Source organism: Amblyomma maculatum, chromosome 5 (genome assembly GCF_055883805.1).
Source record: "Amblyomma maculatum isolate TAMU_Amacu chromosome 5, ASM5588380v1, whole genome shotgun sequence".
Taxonomy (NCBI): domain Eukaryota; kingdom Metazoa; phylum Arthropoda; class Arachnida; order Ixodida; family Ixodidae; genus Amblyomma; species Amblyomma maculatum.
Window position 1 is genome coordinate 105725599 of NC_139348.1, and position 20246 is coordinate 105745844.

Genomic DNA, 20246 nt, shown 5'->3' on the forward strand with positions numbered 1-20246 from the left:
CCGGATTATCAAATAGTAGAACATGGCGAGATGTGGATTGTGTGAAAATACCAGAAATTAAAACTTTTGCGTGTTTTTGGAATCATTTGTGCCTCTTCGTACATCATAAGGTATGTGCAATTGGAATCTATATAACTGGAGTCTACCTACATCTCAAGACTAGTAACTCAGCCTCTTGAAAAAAGTTTAGTTTGCACACTCGCTCTAGTTTAGTTTGCACACATGTTAATAAAAGGAGTTAATTCAGCTGGAAGCAATATGAGTGTCAAACAGTATCCAGTAGACATAAGGAATATTTTCCATTGTCTTGAGATTTTGAACGCCCACCTCTCACTGAAAATCAATGTCAGTGGTGCTAAAAAAATTAAATGATGAAAATAGTTTTTTGACAGCATGAAATCTCGTAGAGCATACAAGGACTACTGAAGACAACAGTAGACCCACATCATGCCAAGGTTTGCGACAATGTAGTAGACAAAAAAAAAAAAAAAAACGGCCTGCACCCTGTTCCCCCCCTGTCTCCAGTAAAACCTCATGTACAGTAAGAAGGGAAAGATGCAGAGTCCAGTGCGAAATAGGACACCCGAGTACCGGTATCACCGGTCGCAAGCTGCCCTATAAATGGCTGATTAATGGTCACGGTAACCTCAGTGAGTCTTGCCTTTTTATTCATTCTGAGTCTTTCCATGTAGGATAGGATGGTGGCATCGACAAACTAAAGCACGTTACGGGTATATCATCCATCAAGAGCCAGAACAAGCGCCGGTTCTTAGTATTATCTATAAGTTACAAGTAAAGATTTTTCACACTTTTTGCAATCAATCACTAACCCGAAATTGATCGAAAATATCTTCACTGGATTCGCATAAAGCTCCGCGCACTTGCGCAAGGACTTACAACACCGACGAAATGTGTTTCGTATCCCAAATTCTTAAGGAAGTCAGGAAGGGTTCGAAAGAGTGCAGGAAGAGCAGTTGGCTGCGAAGGACGTATTGCCTTCGTGATACCTGCGACGAGAAAGATCATGTCAGAGTTGGTCGCTTTCAGCTCAATAACGTTGGCATACTTGAGACTAAAGCGTGACTGTAACTATTTAGTTCGTAATTCATTAATTAATGATGCCTGTGTTGTAAGTTACAACAGCGTATTGGGAGTACAATGTCTATTTTCCCCCCTTCTATTTTTATTCCTTGGAACTTTCCTTTTTGCGAGGCCATTGCGAGGTGAAGAATATGACACAGCCCTTCCGGATAAGATGGCTTACCCTGAGCGTAGGTTTGGCTTAAGAGTAGAAATCAAGAACGTGATCATGAAACATATTTCTGAGATCTGACTTCAATTCGGTGACGAACTAGCTGAGCAGTGTAGATATGTCTACTGTTTCGTGTGCGGGGAATTTCGTTCACAAAAAAAAAAAAAATGGTTAACAGAACGTTTGCCCTAATACTGAAACTGCTGTGCAGGACCATTCGATAGGTAGTGGCCCATTGCGCGCATTTCGTATTCCGCTCAGAAACGAAGCGCTGTTCCAAATTTCCTTACACTCATCATTCAGGGAGATCACATATGGAACGCATTTAAAGATTTACGACGAAAACTAAACAAAACCTATGCCTAGGATAATTTAAAAAGACCTGGCCTTCCGGTCCACATTCTTTGATTTTCCCAATCGAATATAAGTAACGTATACTAATGCTAGGACAGGGATGCTTGGATATAAATCACGTCATTCCAAAGAAATTGCATTAGAACTATCAAAGACACTGAGTTTGGGAATATGATTACGCATGCTACGGGCAACACATCTCTGTACAGCACGCTCGCGGTTCAAATTTAAAGCTGCAGCTACCCTGCATTGATAATAATAACGCGCACAGGTGAGCCCTGCGTGGACGCCAGATGTAAAATTGACCAGCGTCTCCACCTCCTAAACCTGCGCTCGTCATTCGCACCTGCTCGGAAAGGATATACTCCCGTCAGGAATCCAATCTTGGAACCCACGCCGGAAGGCAATGTGTAGTACTTGTGCAGGATGACGCCATCGGCCGCCAGGGCATCGATGTTGGGGACACGAACCTGGCTGGAGCCGTGAAAACCGACATCCGCCCAACCCTGTGCAAAACAGAGAATGGGGGGTATCAGAGCAAACAGCGTAGAGTAGAGAGCACTGTAACAGCCTGAAATTAAATTTTACATTTGAAGTATATCAAATATGGCAGCATAATCACAGGTTCGATTTCTCTAACTTGAAAGGGAAGTGGGGAAGTGAGGAAGTGGGAAGGGTGGAATTTGTACCTTTCGATAGAATTTAAATTCGCAGTTTCTATTTTTCAAAATAGTGGGGAAGCTGGACATTCCGGCACGTAACTGAAGAAGCAACTGAAGGAAACTGAAATAAAATTGAAGCTGTCAAAGTAAATTTGCGGCAATAAGGACCAAGTGTGGCTTCTAGAACGCCTGTTTTGGTTCGCGGAAAAATATTCTTATCATCGAGGAAATAGATTTGGAAAGATAATCATCAGGTGTCATCTTGTCATTATATAAGGCCGCTGAAATAAGAATAGACAGTGAAGAATAAGTATTTCGAACGAGTTAATTTAGTGTCAAGGCACTTATTTATGACGAATGTTTTTGGAAAAAGAAAGCATTTCTTAAGACGCTTGGAACTCGTCCACGATTCTCTCAGCCAGCACATTTTGATTTATTCTCTGTTGATTTTCGCGTGGTATATTAAATTGGCAGAACACAGCCCAGGTAGTTTTTCTGATCAGCTGTGGACTAAAGGGCGGTGTGAGGCAGTCGCGTTGTCGTAAAGGAGATGCGGTGCAGTTTATCGTGCGGCGAAATCTTAATGCGTAAGCAAAAAGATGACGTTATAGCAAGCGGAGCCTTTTCAAATATAAGGTTAATACATTTCACTAAATGCTATCAGCAGAGATGAAACAAATTCCGCGTATCACGGACTGGTCAATGGAGACAGGTGGCTTGTAGATTACTTTCCAATGCTTTGTTTTGTTATTTTCTTTTTTGAAAGTTACTCATCAAGCCAACTCCAAATACTCTTGAAAATGTCTCACAATTGCACACTGGTGCGAGAATAGTCTGATTGCAAACGCTCCACGTTGAGTTACATAAAGGACTTCATGACACTTACTACGCTTGCCAAAACCAACGAATAAAAGAAAAAGAACTGCCTACTTTTACAACGAAATACTGCAAAAGCATTGAAAATCTAAACAATATTTTACGAAACTGCTACCCCATGCTTAATGTAATGACCCCTGAAAAAATATTTCCGGAGGCATCAAGCGTAACAGACAAGCGCAACACAAACCTTTGGACATTTTAGTACATTTCAAACTTGACAGCAAGCGACAAAAAAAGAATCCCCGTTGTGTTCAGAGATGTAAGACGTGCCATTATTCACAAAAGACACCACGGTCAAAAGCACCGTAAGCGATTGGTTTCATATCAATTCAGGCTTTAATTGCATATTCTGAAAATATTGTCATATTGAAGAAAAGAGCCCTCGCCGAAGTTACAGAGGAAAAAAAAAGAAAAGAAGAAGAAGAACTGGCGATTTCAGAAGACGATTGAAGGAAAAAACAAAAAAGTGACTTCTAACTCTCTAGAACAGCACAATCAAGACACGGGCCACCTGATTGACTGGGATTGCGCACGGATACTTGAGAGGGAAAAACTGTTATCTACTCGCCTACTCAAGGAATCATTACACATCCAAGTGACAAGCGAAGCGATAAACAGGACGCGGGGAAATCTACCCGAGATGTACATGCACTTTGTACGCAACACTTTAACTTCATAAGCAACGGCCCATCTCGCTTCATTTCCATTGTAAACAAGGCACCCGTAGCGGTGCCGAAACATCAATGTGTTTATGTTTTGTTTTTCTTTTTCCACTGTGACTTCGGCGAGTGCTGTTTTCTTCAATATGCTGAATTACTCTCGCCGGACGGGTTTCCGCCGAATCCTGAACTATATTCTGAAAATATTGTATGAATGACCCTTCAAGAAACCTTAAACCAGAAAGGAAGGACAAACAATGCGCGTAAATTTAATCAGCCATCGAGCAGACGCGCGCAAAACCCTCCTAGCAATAGTTTCCCGGTATTTCAGTCAGAATGGTCATATATTTGATAAAATCGAATTGTTTATTCTCCACACAAGCATTAAATCTTCAAAACACAAATGTACATGAAGTCATTTTTAATGGATACGTTTAAAACACTGATACCAGCAGTTTTAAACACCTCCAAAGAAACATTGCGCCATAATTACACCATAAGTTGTACAAATTATTCCCAGCATTTATACCTGCGTTTATAGCATAATTTTCCAAATATATTTCCTTATTTTCAGTTGTTAAGTTTGCCCCGCTGGAGTCATTTCCTTCTGATAATGTCCGGCTGGGCAGGCATGGCTACATTGATTTAATATGTCTTTTTTGTTCAAATGTATTACCTCCTCCCCTACCTATTTTTACTCTAACATTCTTAACATATGCTGGTAATTACCCATTTCCCGAAAGCTCTAGACAATATTGCATTCCTTGTCAGGTGCCGCTGAAATTCCTGTCCCCTTCCAAGAAACGCCTGCCAACATCGAAGCTCTTCGTGAATATGAGTCGTCATGTATCTCGCATTGTAGTTTTCCTTGCTGATGCCGCCTTTTTTATTTTATTTTTCAGGTCACGGGACAAGCGGTTTTATGTCCATGAAATTCATGCGCAAGGAAATATTTCATTCCTTACACCCCTACCCACCTCTCCCCTTTCCTCCCTCCTTCACTCTTCTTCTTAGGAAGCAAATGCGTATGCCAAACCCCGCCAGTGATGACCGCATGGCCCGAACGAGGACAAATCCCCTTACTGAAAATTTCGCTTAGATTACGCACTAAGGCTCCCGCTCATCCCCCAACCCTAGTTCTGTTTTCTGTCATACCAGTACACTTGCGCCACTCACCAGAAGCGACACATTGTAAACGCATAGGCTTGTGGTTGTTGTGTGCGTTGACATCAAAATGTATGTTGAATAAAAATTGAAAAAAAAATTATTTCCAGTAATATACAGGAAATTGGCCTCAGGCGAAAAGCTGCAACAATAGCTTGAGAGATGCCCGAGGCCTAGTAATGGTAGAGCAACAAGACGTGTGACATTAAGGCAAAGATATATATACATATATAACATGAAAATTATGAAGCACAGAAAGAGCACATATATACAAATGAAACAGCAAGTTAAAAACCAGCACAGTAAATTAACAGCCCACAATAATGTAACAGTATGCACGAAACATGGCAAAACGTAATGAAAATGAAAAGACTATTCTATAATAATGTTTATTCTTATAATAATGTTCGAAGCAATAGAGATCATTGATCGAAATGAAACAGAGAAAGTTTATCTGGTTGTCTTAGCATGATATTAACTCTTATAACCCCCATCAACGCGAACAGGTCACGTCCATACGAGGACATATGCATCTCAGAACGACCCCTAATAGGGCGGCCCACTGATTACGAGTAATTTTGTAGTCCGATCCGTCTATCCCAAGAAGCACTAACAACTTTTCGACCACATGATGCAAGCAGACACTACTAAAACACAGCAGCAGAATACAATTCATTACCCATAACACCAAGGAACGGGATCATAAATACTAGTTTTGAGCAAGAAGTCTTGTATACTTAACCGCTTTCTAAGGATTCCTTTAGCGAGGCGCGAGGGGTGAAGTGACCAAAGAAATAGCAAAAACGGGTGCAAATGAATAACCAAGCATGCTTGGAGGTGCACTCACCAAGTCTTCAACCATGATCACGACGATGTGCGGCTTGGACTGTCCGGTGGCGAGAAGAGCCGATGGCAGCAAGAGGAGGACGAACACGGCGTTGAAGACAGTGGGCATCTCTTTAGCCACCTAATTTATATACTACTCAAAATGACAAACTACCATGCACCCGCCTGCTTCACAGTGGCCTGGTTGAAAGGTGGGCCCGCATACCACCTTCTGTGTGCACACGAGGCAGTAGTTCACCCCGTAGATCATCTTCATGCCGAATGTGCGGCTGTCCTTCTACGATCCATTGCCGCCGCTGAGGTCCCCGTCGACGAACCACACATTGGCATGTTTGCGCATGCACAGAAGCAAGAACACATATGATAACCTTGTGCTAAGCACCATTTCTACCCAGCTTCTTCTACGCCATGTTCTTCTTCTTCCTTGGCTCCTGGCGCATACTACGCCGTGTTAGCAGTTGTTTGCAACAGTCGTCCTCATCACTTTGAAAGTGAAGGTTTCATTGGAGTGAGTGAGTGAAAAAAAAAAAAAGGCGATCATAGCCGCCCTCTGTTGATTCCACATCTTTATTCGTTTGTAGATTGGTTTCATGGTTCAAATAATGTTCTTTATCAGTGACAATCACCAGTGACTGTTTTCTTGTCGTTAAAACATTGTCGTTAAAATTTGAGACGCATGAAGGCGAGCCAAAATGAATCAGATGTGAAGGCACTTACGGGAAACTCCCTAGACAGTGCTGTTACGTAAAATGAAAATGCAGTCTCAATTTAAGGACATTTCTGATCAATGCGAATACTTTGTTTCCTTTTAGTACGAAGGAAATGAAAGCGTGGTAGGAGCAAATACTAAAAAATAAACGTCAATGGTTTTCAACGTTGACTTTGGAGTCATTGGTTATATAAATGTTAAAGATGATGCTATAAATAGTGTAATGAAGAGAGAGCAACAATATGCTACGAAGGGTAGGACCACGGGGGAATAGAAATGCGTGTTATAAATTTGCATCCATATTCTGTGTGTTGATAAGTAATAACTGTATTGAAAGCGTAATGTTATTTTCTTTTTTTGCGGTGGCCGTCCACAAAGTGGTAGGAATTGTGGTGGCCATGGGCCTGCAATTCAAATATGTCTTTGCACGTGGTGCTGGCTTTAGTGCGCGAAAACTAAAAGCCCTCATCTGATATCTTGCCAATGCTTGGCTGTCCGAAGTCTCGATAACCTCCACCTTGTAATAAAGGCAAAGGGTTGTCACTCGAGAAAGTGTTTTGATTCCTTTACGGCGTAAACAGATTAATTTTCCATGTCACCGCTCTGAACCCCTTGTTCTCCACTGCTTTGCTGTTTGTTTACTTCCTGTTTAGGCAATACCACGCACGGCCATATGCACAATATTGTTCAAAGGATAACAATCAAATGACAACATTGTACAAAGGATAACTATCATATTAAATTATCTTAGGCGTGTCAGGCCGTCAAAGATGCTCACCCCATCTGGATGTTCGCTTTTGGTTCGACCTTCTTATCTAATATACGAAACGCTTGCAATGCAATTATCACTCGCCCTACGCCAATTAAAACTGCATGCAACAATAGTCTTTCTCGTCTTCCACCAAATGTGTACACCTTGGACCACAAAGGTATCAAACGGCATCCCCTGATCACATTGAACATAATATATATTTGATTCCATACAGCGTTGTGGGGAGTTCTTTTGGGACTGGTGTACAGAATATCCAAACGAGAGACGTTCTCTTAACAGTCAGTGAAAGCATGTGCAATGTTTTTTGCTCAAAAACAAGTGAGTCGTCTAAGGTATAAATACAGATTTTTGTTTAAACCATGTTAGTATGCAGCTGCAGCAAAAACGTTTCAAGAGCGCGTAATAAGGGCATCTTTTCCACTCTCTACAGAACCTTATTTCTTAGGTTTCTACAGTGCCGCATCCTTATAGCATGCTCTCAATAAATCTGCGTGTTTTTTCTTTCTTACTGAACCGAAACACTGTAATGCGAAAAGTAATCAGTGCAGTATTTTGTAAAAAAAAGAAATTTCGCTATAATACCCAGTTGGTTTCCGAGTGATGCTTACACTAAAACAATTCACAGTGCTCTTTCTACTCTTTTCAAAATAAGAGTACTGAAAATATTACTGCCCTCAACATGCATGCAGAGAAAGTGCGATTCAATCTGTCGTATAAACAAATGTCAAACTCCAAGCGTTCCCTCGCGAAATGACCGCAGCCTAACGCGCTGCCTTAAGCGGTCCAGAAATTCTATAATGCGGCCGTAGGTTTCCAAAGGCGGTTTTCCCAGTCTTTTCGTAAAGGTAGCATGACTATATTAACCATGCTGCAAGAACAGGAGTTGCACACGACGTGCTCTTCCAAGCACACCTTGTTCGCATTTCACCTAAAAATTTGTAATTGTTAGCAAATTTCTTTTTGCTGATGAGCAAGCTGTAGAACAATAAGAAACCGAATGAAATACTTTTGAATATACCAAAATCACCGAGAACTGTCTAGAGAAAGTCTCTGCAAGCGGGTAAAGAATCTCTTCGCACTACAGGAGGGGACTTATATTGCATACAATATAGGGCGAATGTGAAATGACTCTCCTTGGCTTGACGAATTATTCTACATGCATTTGTCTAGTCGTCTAGAATGCTCCCGAAATAAAACACTCACCAATGCTCATCTCTCCAAATGCAATCGTACAGATACCACGGTTGCCGAGGCTATAACGTTATATCAAAGTACCCATCTATTGTTGAATATTTCTGTGGCTTTATTTATGGCGTTTAGGCATTGTACTTTATATGTTACACGCAGCTTCATTTTAAGATATATTTGAGCACCGGGCCGTATAAGTAGAAGTACGCATTATGTAGACGCAGAGGTGTTAGAATGACCTACTGAGTGCATAAGCACCACGCATACATGGCGGAAAGGATAAAGCGAACAAGGGTTATTAAAAAGAAGAAGCTTTTGTGACCACGCGAACGTGATGAGGTATGTGGAGCCTCTGGTTTATTTGATGTCTTAATCTATCAGCAATAGGACTTTCGTTAAGAGAGTAAGGATAAGGCTTTGCAGTCAGTCGTTTTCACAAATATGCCGTGAAAGAAGGGCGTATTTAGTGAAGTGGTGAGCTCGGGACTTGACACGGCGAGTGTAGCCTTTTGTTTATTTCGGGGCTTTGAGAATTTATTCCTTCTATGCTTGGAAAGATAGCGTGGTTCTGTAGCTGTGTTTGTGCGGACGTGCTTAAGCTGCCAGCAAAAAGAGAGGCAAAACAAGAAGCAACTTATGACAGATATATTTCATGGGCTTGTTCATGGCCTGAAGTTTTCTATCTTGAATTGTTGCTCAAAAAGAGAGACGTTTGATCGAGTTGCGTTTCTTCATAATGAGCAGTTTAAACTGAATTCAGAGAGGGGGCTATAAAGAAACTCAACACAGAATTAATCTATATTCTACCTATCCTCTGCCGTAGGCCCTGCCTGCAGGCACTTCCTATTGATTATTAGAAATTTGCTTCCTGTTTTGTAGCACCTTATCAGATACAGCTGTTCGCATGCTTCTATGTAAATGTTGGTAAAACAATAGCCGGCGGAACAATTTAGCTAAAGCATAAAATATTTCCTAATAGAATATTAATCGACCAATAATGTTACACGTATATTGAATTTATGACGGTCTCGCCAATCTATATTGAAAGTCGCAGATTTAATTGCGTACATATAGCAGTAATTTCATTACCTATTCGTCACTAAGTGCAATTGTGCGCAGTGCAGGTTACACTAGCCGGTGACGTGCTTCCACGCTGGCATACGTAATAAGAAAATATCGGTCAGACCAGCCCAAGAGAGCTGATATTTCTGCTCCAATAACAACTAATGCATACGACGCCGAATCGACTAACACAAAAGGCATAAGGATGAATTAACCTTGTCATTTCAAACAAGGATGCTTCTGACTTCAACAACCTATAAACTAGCATTGTTTGCCTTCAGAGCACATTGATTATGTAGCCATTAGGCGGAAATTACTTTATTTTTATACCATAGTGGGTCCGGCGGCAGTATGCAGTCCACTATTTGGAGATCGTGACCATGTAAGATGCAAGCTAGGCTTAATTATTTAAGCGTTGATGCTTGACGGCACAAAGAAAGGAGACCGCTATTTCTGGTTCGGAGAACCAAAATTTATTGTCAACCTATACAACTTTATTTTCTTCTCAACAACATACTCGCACAATAATATATTACTCTCAAAGCAAGCGCTGATTGCCTTGCTCACTTCTTCCTGCGGCGAAGAAGCTCGATGTATTTCACCTCCCAGCCGGGTTCCTCGTCGAGGCCATTGCCGTAAGCGATAGTCTGCCCCAGGCCGAGTCCTGAAGCGAAGAGCTTCTTGTAACTGAGATCGAGCGCCAGCGGGTCCGCAAAATCTGGAGCCGCGTGATGGACTACGGCAGCAGCGGGAGCGGCGTGAAAGACAGCCCCAGCCGGAGCAGCGTGATGGACTACGGCAGGCGCCTGCTGGACAACGGCTTGTTGAACGACAGGGGCTGGCGCGTGATGTACAATGGTCTTGATATGAGGAACGGCGGATGGTGCCTGTAGAAGGGCCGGTCCAGCGAAAGTGTGCCCGAAGCCCAGTCCGGCACCGAAAGTAGCCAGCGGGGCGCTCAGAGCGGCTTGCCTGTAAGCGACCACAGCTGGAGCGGCTGCAACAGCTGGTGCGGGAAGGTGGTGGACAACAGCCTGTGCTGGAGCGTGGGCCACAGTAACAGCAGGTGCAGCTGGTGCAGCGAATGTTGGTGCAGGAACAATGTGCTTCACGTGGTGAACAGCCGGCGCAGCGTGGTGCACGATAGCTGGCGCGGCCGGTGCAGCGAAGGTGTGGCCGAAGCCGAGGCCAGCTCCGAATGTAGCCAGAGGAGCTGCAACAGCAGCCTGGCGATACGCGACTACGCTTGGAGCCTGGAATTGCTGGAAGACGGGAGCGTGCTGAACGACTGCTGGCGCTGGTGCCGCGACAGCCGGAGCAGAAACAATGTGCTTGATGTGCGGTACAGCCGGGGCGCTGAACGTATGGCCGAAACCGAGGCCAGCTCCGAAGGTGGCCAGGGGAGCACCAAGGGCCGCGGTGCGGTAGGCGACTAGACTGGGCGCTGGTGCGGTTTGGACTAGAGCTGGAGCAGGTGCATGCGAGACCGCAGCGAAAACTGGAGCTGATGAGATGGCTGGAGCAGACACAAAGTGTTTGATATGCGGCACGGCGGGCGCAGCCTGGACTACAGCAGGAGCCTGGGCAACTGTGAATGCTGGAGCAGGGGCGACAGCTGGAGCGGCGAATACGGCAGGTGCTGTCGACACCGCTGGTGCCGAGACAATGTGCTTCACGTGAGGAACAGCTGCGGGAGCGTGATGAAGAAGAGCTGGTGCGGCAGCCAATGTGTGACCGAATCCGATACCAGCCCCGAAAGTGGCCAGTGGTGCAGTGAGCGCGGCGGCGCGGTAGGCGACAGCTGGCGCGGCATGTTGGACAATAGCGGGAGCACCATGATGGACAAATGCCGGAGCAGCCACTGGTGCTGCTACGGAAACGCGTTGCACGGCGAATGTTGGTGCGGGTTGAACAAAGGCCGGAGCGGGTGCTGGTGCTGAAACAATGTGCTTAACGTGCACTGGAGCCGGAGCACCTGCGAAGGCTGGAGCCGCCAAAGTGTGACCGAAGCCAAGTCCAGCACCGAAAGTGGCCAGTGGTGCAGCAAGAGCAGCGGTGCGGTAGGCAACAGCTGGCGCAGCATGTTGGACAATAGCGGGAGCAGCGTGATGGACAAATGCCGGGGCAGCCACTGGTGCTGCTACGGGAACGCGTTGCACGGCGAATGTTGGTGCGGGTTGAACAAAGGTCGGAGCTGGTGCTGGCGCGGAAACAATGTGCTTAACGTGCACTGGAGCTGGAGCACCTGTGAAGGCTGGAGCTGCCAAAGTGTGACCGAAGCCGAGTCCAGCACCGAAAGTGGCCAGTGGTGCAGCAAGAGCGGCAGTGCGGTAGGCGACAGCTGGCGCAGCATGTTGGACAATAGCGGGAGCAGCGTGATGGACAAATGCCGGGGCAGCCACTGGTGCTGCTACGGGAACGCGTTGCACGGCGAATGTTGGTGCGGGTTGAACAAAGGTCGGAGCTGGTGCTGGCGCGGAAACGATGTGCTTAACGTGCACTGGAGCTGGAGCACCTGTGAAGGCTGGAGCCGCCAAAGTGTGACCGAAGCCAAGTCCAGCACCGAAAGTGGCCAATGGTGCAGCAAGAGCGGCAGTGCGGTAGGCGACAGCTGGCGCAGCATGTTGGACAATAGCGGGAGCAGCGTGATGGACAAATGCCGGAGCAGCCACTGGTGCTGCTACGGGAACACGTTGCACGGCGAATGTTGGTGCGTGTTGAACAAAGGTTGGAGCTGGTGCTGGCGCGGAAACAATGTGCTTAACGTGCACTGGAGCCGGAGCACTTGCAAAGGCTGGAGGCGCCAAAGTGTGACCGAACCCAAGTCCAGCACCGAAAGTGGCCAGTGGTGCAGCAAGAGCGGCGGTGCGGTAGGCGACAGCTGGCGTAGCATGTTGGACAATAGCGGGAGCAGCATGATGGACAAATGCCGGAGCAGCCACTGGTGCTGCTACGGGAACGCGTTGCACGGCGAATGTTGGTGCGGGTTGAACAAAGGTCGGAGCTGGTGCTGGCGCGGAAACAATGTGCTTAACGTGCACTGGAGCCGGAGCAGCTGTGAAGGCTGGAGCAGCGAAAGTGTGACCGAAGCCTAGTCCAGCACCGAAAGTAGCCAGTGGTGCTGCAAGAGCGGCAGCGCGGTAGGCTACAGCGGGAGCAGCGTGATGAACCACAGTGGCAGGTGCTGCAGGTGCAGCTACAGTAACTCTTGGAACGCTGAAAACAGGGGCCGCCGGCGCGTGATGGACAACAGCCGGTGCAGGAGCAGACACGATTTGCCTGAAGAGGGGAGCCTGCTGAAAGTAAGCAGGGGCAGCGGCGGGAGCTGTCACAATATGCTTCACATGAACAGGAGCCGGTCCTAGGAGTGGAGCAGCCGGAGCCGCCAGCGTGTGGCCGAGACCAAGGCCGGCTCCGAATGTCGTCAGTGGAGCGGTCACAGCAGCTGTGCGGTACGCTACAGCGGGAGCAGCATGGTGGACTAGTGTTGCGGCAGGCGCAGCAGAAGCAAAAGCAGGGGCAGCATGATGAACGACCGCTGGTGCTGGTGCAGACACAATCTGCTTAACGTGTACAGGTGAAGGAGCTGCAAAAGCTGGAGCCGCGAGTGTGTGGCCAAAACCAAGGCCGGCACCGAAGGTAGCCAGAGGAGCTGCAAGAGCTGCCGTGCGGTAAGCGACAGCGGGAGCTGCATGTTGGACTACAGTCGGGGCGGGCAGTGGTAGTGGACGGAAGCTGACTGCTTGTGCTGGAGCTGCAAACCTAACTGCAGGAGCAGCATGGTGTATAACTGTGGGGGCAGGTGCTGCAAAGGTTACTCGTGGAGCAGCAAATACAGGAGCAGCGTGTTGGAAGACTGTAGGAGCGGCCAGCGTATGTCCGAGACCTAGTCCTGCTCCGAACGTGGCAAGGGGAGCTGCGACTGCTGCAGTGCGATATGCTACCGCGGGAGCAGCATGATGGACGAGGGTCGCGGCCGGCGCTGGTGCTGCTACTGCGAAGCGTGGGGCAGCAAATCCAGGAGCAGCATGATGAACAACGGCTGGTGTGGGCGCAGAAACAAACTGCTTGATGTGCACAGGAGCAGGTGCCGCAAATGCTGGAGCTGCGAGCGTGTGACCAAAACCGAGACCATGTCCGAATGTAGCAAGAGGAGCTGCTAGAGCTGCCGTGCGATAAGTGACAGCGGGAGCTGCATGCTGGACTATAGCAGGAGCCTGAAGGGCCAGAGGACGGAAACTAACAGCAGGAGCAGGTGCTGCAACGCCTACAGCCGGAGCCGCGTGGTGGATAAAAGTAGGTGCCGGTCTTGCCACGGTGACGCGCGGAGCTGCCAATACTGGACTGGTATGCTGAACGACTGTCGCGGTCGGGGCAGGAGCAGCAACTGTGAAGCGAGGAGCAGCAAATGCTGGTGCGGCATGATGAACGAGGGCCGGAGCAGGTGCAGACACGAACTGCTTAACGTGCACTGGCGCCGGCGCTGCGAATGCTGGAGCCGCAAGTGTGTGTCCGAAGCCGAGACCTGAGCCGAATGTAGCTAGGGGAGCTGCAAGGGCAGCCGTACGGTAAGCGACAGCTGGAGCAGCGTGTTGGACTAGAGCAGGTGCTGGAGCTGCTACGGTTACTCGAGGAGCGGAGAATACTGGAGCTGCATGCTGCACGACAGTGGTGGCAGGGGCTGGGGCAGCAACTGTGAAACGTGGTACAGCGACAGCTGGAGCAGGTGCAGGCAAAATGTGTTTGATATGCACAGGAGCTGGAGCGGCCAGAGCTGGAGCAGCTAGTGTGTGACCAAAGCCTAGTCCGGCTCCGAAAGTAGCTACGGGAGCAGCAAGTGCGGCTGTACGGTAGGCGACAGCTGGGGCAGCTTGATGGACAATAGCAGGCCCAGGGGCTGCTACGGTTACGCGTGGAGCCGCAAAAGCTGGAGCAGCCAGCGTGTGGCCAAAGCCGAGTCCGGCTCCAAATGTTGCCAGTGGAGCTGCGACTGCTGCTGTGCGATAGGCCACAGCGGGTGCAGCGTGCTGGACGAAGGTTGGGGCAGGAAGCGCAAACTGACGGAACCCGACTGGTGGAGCTGCGTGCTGAACGAAAGTCGCGGCGGGTGCTTGAGCGGCTACTGTGACCCTTGGAACTGTGACTGCAGGAGCAGCGTGATGTACGACGGCCGGGGCCGGCGCCGACACGAACTGCTTGATGTGCACTGGCGCAGGTGCGGCAAACGCAGGAGGGCCAAATGTGTGACCAAATCCAAGACCGGCTCCGAAGGTAGCGAGAGGAGCCGAAACAGCTGCTGCACGGTACGCGACAGCAGGAGCAGCATGCTGCACTACTGTAGGAGCTGGTAAGGGCAATGGACGGAAGCCAAATGATGGTGCCGGTGCCGCGACACTTACGGCTGGAGCGGCGTGATGGATAACAGAAGGTGCGGGTGCAGCTACTGTTACACGAGGAGCAGCGAACACTGGGGCAGCCTGATGAACAACTGCTGGTGCTGGAGCGGACACAATATGCTTAACGTGGACAGGTGCTGGGGCAGCAAGAGTGTGACCTAGTCCAAGTCCTGCACCGAACGTGGCAAGTGGAGCTGCCACCGCTGCTGTGCGATACGCTGGAAGGGCTAGTGGTCGAAAGCTGACTGCTGGGGCAGGTTGCACAAAAGCGGGAGCTGGTGCCGTTACTGTTACCCGGGGAGCCGCTTGAACGAATGTTGGCGCCGCCAGAGCTGGGGCAGGTACAGCTACTGCCCGTACGTTAACGGCTGGAGCCTGCTGGACGAAAGAGGCTGCAGGAGCAGAAACAAACTGTTTCACGTGGATTGGTCCTGGTGCCCCAAAAGTGTGCCCGAAGCCAAGACCAGCGCCAAAAGTAGCCAGAGGAGCAGCGACAGCGGCGGCCCGGTACGAAACCGCCGGCGCTGGGAGTGCGACCTGGCGGAAACCGAAAGCTGGCGCCGCATGCTGCACAAAGGTGGTGGTTGGAGCAGGAGCAGCGGTAACGGTAACCCGACGTGCACCTACAAACGGAGTTGCATGCTGGACGAATGTGGGGGCAGGCGCCGGTGCAGAGACAATGTGTTTAAAGTGAACAGGGGCTGGCTGGACTAGGGCTGGAGCAGGCGCTTGTACTGCGAACTGTCTCAAGACTGGGGCCGGCTGTACATAGGTAGGAGCAGGAGCGGGGGCAGAGATTATGTGCTTTACGTGGACGGGTGCCTGTTGTACGACTGCCGGAGCAGGAGCCGCTACAGCGAACTGCCTAAAGACCGGTGCTTGTTGGACAAATGTAGGACCTGGGGCAGCTACGGCAACCCGCCTAAAAAGTGGTGCTGGTTGCACGTATGCTGGAGCTGGCGCTGGTGCGGAAACAATGTGCTTTACGTGCACTGGCGCATGCTGGACGACAGCCGGCGCCGGAGCCGCTACGGCAAATGGACGGAAGAGAGGAGCAGCAGGAGCAGGCTGGAAGGCGGCAGCTGGCGCAGCGGCGGGGAGAATGTGCTTCACGTGGATCCCTCCTCCCGGCGCCGGACCATACAGCGTCTGTCCTACAGCAGCGACTTGAGCGGGCGCCGCATAGGCCACGGGCTGCTGGACACTGACCCTTACGGGAGCAGCCTGAACGAAGGCAGGCCTCACTTGAGCCACGGTTGGGGCAAAGCCGGCTCCTCCGAGAAGGCTACGGAAGGCTACTGGCGCCGGCTGCTGGTGGACGAAGGTGGTAGCAGGCGCGGCAGCAACTGCCACAGCAGGCCTTGAGACGGCGACCGGAGCTGCTTGCTGGACGAATGTGGCCGCCGGGGCAGGTCTGTACGCGAGGTTAGCTGGGTACGCGGTGCCGACGGCAACTCCAGTTGGCACGTCGGACTGTACGACGGCAGCACCTCCACCATGGAGGAAACCCGCAAAGGCACTGCTGGCCAGGCCCAAGAGTACGACGATGCACTGCGGAGAAAAAGTCCCATCATGGCGCTTCGGTTATTAGTCCGAATATTCAAAGGTCGAAAAAAGCAGTGAGATACTAGAAGGCCAAATGAACTTTTGTTTGCCTAACGCATTGCTTCCATGTCATCATTTGTCCAACAGTGTAAAACTGAAGAAAATCAGTGTCGTTTTGGTCGATTGCCTAATGCCTTGCTTCCATGTCATGATTTGTCCGGAAGTATAGAACCAACCAAAGAGTGATCACTGTCTATTTGGTCAATTGCTGACGCAGTGTAGTTGAACAATTCGATCGCGCCCCTTTAGGTAAATAAATTGGAAATAAAATATGAATGCGTATTTGAATGTGAACTAATGTTTTTTAGGTATGCATCGGATTAAGAAGCAAAATATAACTAACTCAATATCTAGAGGGAGGAGAAGGGAAAGGCAGTTAAACGCAACAATATGGTACATCACAGATATATTTATTCTGCTGATGCTGCACGTGTCTTATTTAAATAGTGTTCTAGACTGTAGCTGCACCGAACATTTCAGTTTGCGGCATCCGGCACCAGCCATAACCCAGTCTAACACACCTGTTCGAGCATCTCTTTTACCTACGTGGAAAAACGGACGTTGACGTGAAAACTTTTCTGCAAACCTTGGCGCTTGAATTTCGCGAAGTTCCTTACACGACGCGTGCATTTTTGCATTTTGGAACTAACGCCTGATAATAGCGCGCATGATTGAGTGTTATTAATTATTAAGTATTTATTAATTTATTTATTAGAGATACTGTCAGTCCGGTCAGGACCAAGATAGGAGCGATACAGGGTACAGATTACAAAGGCGGAACACGACAAACAAAACACCAGCACCATCCAGTCGGTGCCAAGTTTTAACATATCGAAAATGGAACTGACCTCTAAGCAACAAATAAAAATGCGCAAAAATATTGCTGCAATGAAACAGAAAACATTGTGAAAACACCATGCCCAACACAAATGCAAGGCGCATTATATCAGGCACTATACCAACAATCACGAACTCCGGCAGAGAACACATCCACACCCGATGCGAGCACCACATTCTCTGGCAGTCTGTTCCATTCTCTCGCTGTGGACAGGAAGAAGGAATGCTTGTAGCAGTGCTTAGAAATCTTTTGTTCTTTTACGTGTCTGCAATGTTTACCCCGAGTGATACGTGAAGTAGTTTCGCTTATGTATTGCTGCTTATCGATATGTATTAATAATATATACTATAAGATATGGAATGGTGGGTACAATCCTGGGTTGGAAGCAAAATATTACGCGTTTTTCTGCTGGAAACTGAGAACATACATCAAGTTGGGTTTATCAGAAGGATGCGTTGGCACTGAAGTACTTAGTGTTTGTAGAGACACCTGAAACTAACTCTACATTCCCCTTGACTAGCATCTGACCTCCCACTGCAGGCTGCAAGTGGGCCGTTCGTACATAAGGGCCGGGCCTATCCTTGTTCATGTGCTATAAGGTCTGTCCCTGTCTCTTTCATTAGTCACCCTAAGAAACTGAATTTCGAAAGGTTTAGTAATTAGTCTTGTTTTTCCATGTGGTCAGCTCACCTGCGAAAATAACAGGTAAATAAGATGAGGATTTTTGGACATGCGCTGCAAAACAGTCACGCCGCTTAGTTCACAGAAAGACCTCTGTAAAGCCGACGGTACAAAATGTGCTCAAAATATGATTTTGCGAAAAGTCAAAGACTGTTGAGGAGAGCATGTTGCCGGGCTAGTGTGTGATCCATGAAGTCAAGAATTTAGCGAAAAATGAAGAACAATGAACGAAGGACATATAGGACGATTGACTAGCGCTAATCTGACTACTTACTTGTACTACTGACTAGTGATCGACGAGCGCTACGGTTAACTGGTTGTACGATTAACTAGCGCTAGTGAATCGTTTTATGTATCCTTCTTCGTCCATTGTTCGTTATCTTGGGCTACATTTTCTGGACTTAAAGAACTATACATTACTAGTTGCACCCTGCCGATGAACTAAGTTTTCTAGGCATAGCGTGGCGCCTAAGGATCCAGGACCAGTGTTCTCTAACTGTTCATTTCCATTAGCTTTCATTCGGTTGTGAAAAACAACCTTGAGAAACTGAGAACAAGCGAGGGAAGCAAATGACCGATCGCATGGATGGCTGGCCTGGACACGGTGCCCTCGCTGCCCTCCTTTGTCACAGTGTCCAGCCCAACCGTGAGACGGATCAGGCTTTGCCTTTGGCTGCACGTGCACCGCGCAGTTTTTGAGCGCTGTTTTCGGTGCTATAGTTGATTGAATGGGCGGCGCTGGTCTGTGTCGACTCACCGATGTAACTGGCAGAGCGAGCGAGAAGTACCGCGGAGGGTGAAAAGGAATTAAAAGAAAGCGTAAAGCGGAGCATGAAGGCGGGGCTGTAGCGAAAAGAACGCGTGGAGGAAACGATTAAGGTAAAGCACAAGCATTTAGAGAAAAGCGAATGGGGAAGGTAAGACGAAAGTGTGAGGAAGTAACGAAACAGGAGGCTGAGGTGGAGGAGACTGAAGCGCACGAAGGAAATGAAGGAGAGCCTGGCCAGAGGGTCGAGAACTGTCATTCCATATTAACGGCAGCCACCGGGTAACGCTTCTACTGAACACATGCGCGCTACTGATGCCCAGGCCTAGCGCCGCCACTATGTGGCGCCCTGTGTTCTGTATGCGATCGCTTACTGTTTACCTCAACAGCTGAGCTACCCGAACAGCTGGGATCACATTTTAAGGCGAAAGTCTTTATAGGCTGATGCTGTCGTAGACAAAATGTGTCCCGCTTTTGCGGCGGCTCTGATTGGTAGAGGCGGGATGACGTCATAGAGATATCGACCAATCACAGAGCACCACCACAGTATGCGCGCATGCGTGCCTTATATGGCCATATGCCAATCAATGATTAATTACTAATTAACGGATAATGAAATAGTAATCATTTATTGTTTTAATAATTATTATTCAGAAAATTATTGCTATCTACGTAATTCCTGATTAATTATTTATGACTGAATATTTGATTGAATAATTACTAATTAGTGCCAGTGGCGTGGCAGGATGCGGCACTCAGGCTTTCGCCTTTCACTACTTTAGTCCCTAAAGTCCCTCGCAAGTTTTGTAATCATCGGCCCATTTGTTTTCCATAACACTGAAGTCGGCCATAAAGCTTTCAGGTGTATCAGACGCGTTCTTGTGCTTAGTCACTTGCTACAACCGGCTTCGGTTAACCCATGAGGCACGACAGTGGCTCCCAAAGCCGACGTGATCACAAGTAAGGACAACGGCAACAAGGCACAAAGGAACAAATCGGGGAAAAGGAACAAGGAACAAATTAAATGGAAGTGAAATGATGCGCTACAAAACGCGATGTAAGGATCTGTATGTGCTGTCTGGTGAGGGAGTCAGATTATCATTGGGATGACCGCCTCAAAGCTGCGAAGAATAAGTACTTGTGTTTACCTGTTCAAATGTAACAAAAGTGGGCCATGGCTGAGATAAACATAAACATACAGGCATCAGAAAATAGGTTCATGTGGGTGGATTAACAGTGTCGCTACTACCTGTTTTTATAGATACCTGCCGCAAACTTCAGACGTTCCAATTATTTATTATTATTCCTATTCATACCACTATCATCAACAGCAGTGCGGACGACGGCTGTTGCAGCGCGGGTTTCTCTGTCCCTCTTCTTTTTCTTTCTTTGCTTTCTCTCTTCTGTCAGCAC

The 20246-nt window shown here is 48.1% G+C and overlaps 2 protein-coding genes across 2 annotated transcripts in view; both read right to left on the bottom strand.

Moving 5' to 3' along the window:
• LOC146189127 (arylsulfatase J-like) overlaps positions 1–5925 on the bottom strand; it is a 28236-nt gene extending 22311 nt beyond the window's left edge. Inside the window, exons 1-3 of the mRNA XM_084605182.1 lie at positions 5818–5925; positions 1953–2112; positions 898–1007 (exon numbers count right to left, since the gene is read on the bottom strand). Of these exons, the coding sequence (XP_084461308.1) occupies positions 898–1007; positions 1953–2112; positions 5818–5925 (378 nt within the window). The remainder of the gene's footprint in view (positions 1–897; positions 1008–1952; positions 2113–5817) is intronic.
• A 4185-nt stretch (positions 5926–10110) lies between these two features.
• LOC146189128 (uncharacterized) lies at positions 10111–17950 on the bottom strand. Its single transcript, XM_084605183.1, has 5 exons — positions 17915–17950; positions 12359–16494; positions 11793–12118; positions 11276–11741; positions 10111–10747 (listed from the first exon to the last, which is right to left on the bottom strand). The coding sequence occupies exons 1-5, from the start codon at positions 17948–17950 to the stop codon at positions 10111–10113; spliced, it is 5601 nt and encodes a 1866-aa protein (XP_084461309.1).
• Positions 17951–20246: the final 2296 nt, after the last annotated feature.

Excerpts from the sequence above, each read along its gene's own strand:
- LOC146189128 (XM_084605183.1), bottom strand. The coding sequence starts at position 17,950 with ATGTACGAACGGCCCACTTGCAGCCTGCAGTGGGAG. Across the intron at positions 16,495-17,914 it reads CTTGCAGCCTGCAGTGGGAG|TGCATCGTCGTACTCTTGGG; the intron begins GTCAGATGCTAG and ends TTTTCTCCGCAG. Across the intron at positions 10,748-11,275 it reads GGTATCGGATTCGGTCACAC|ATTCGGAGCTGGCCTCGGCT; the intron begins ATTGGCTGCCGC and ends TCCTCTGGCTAC.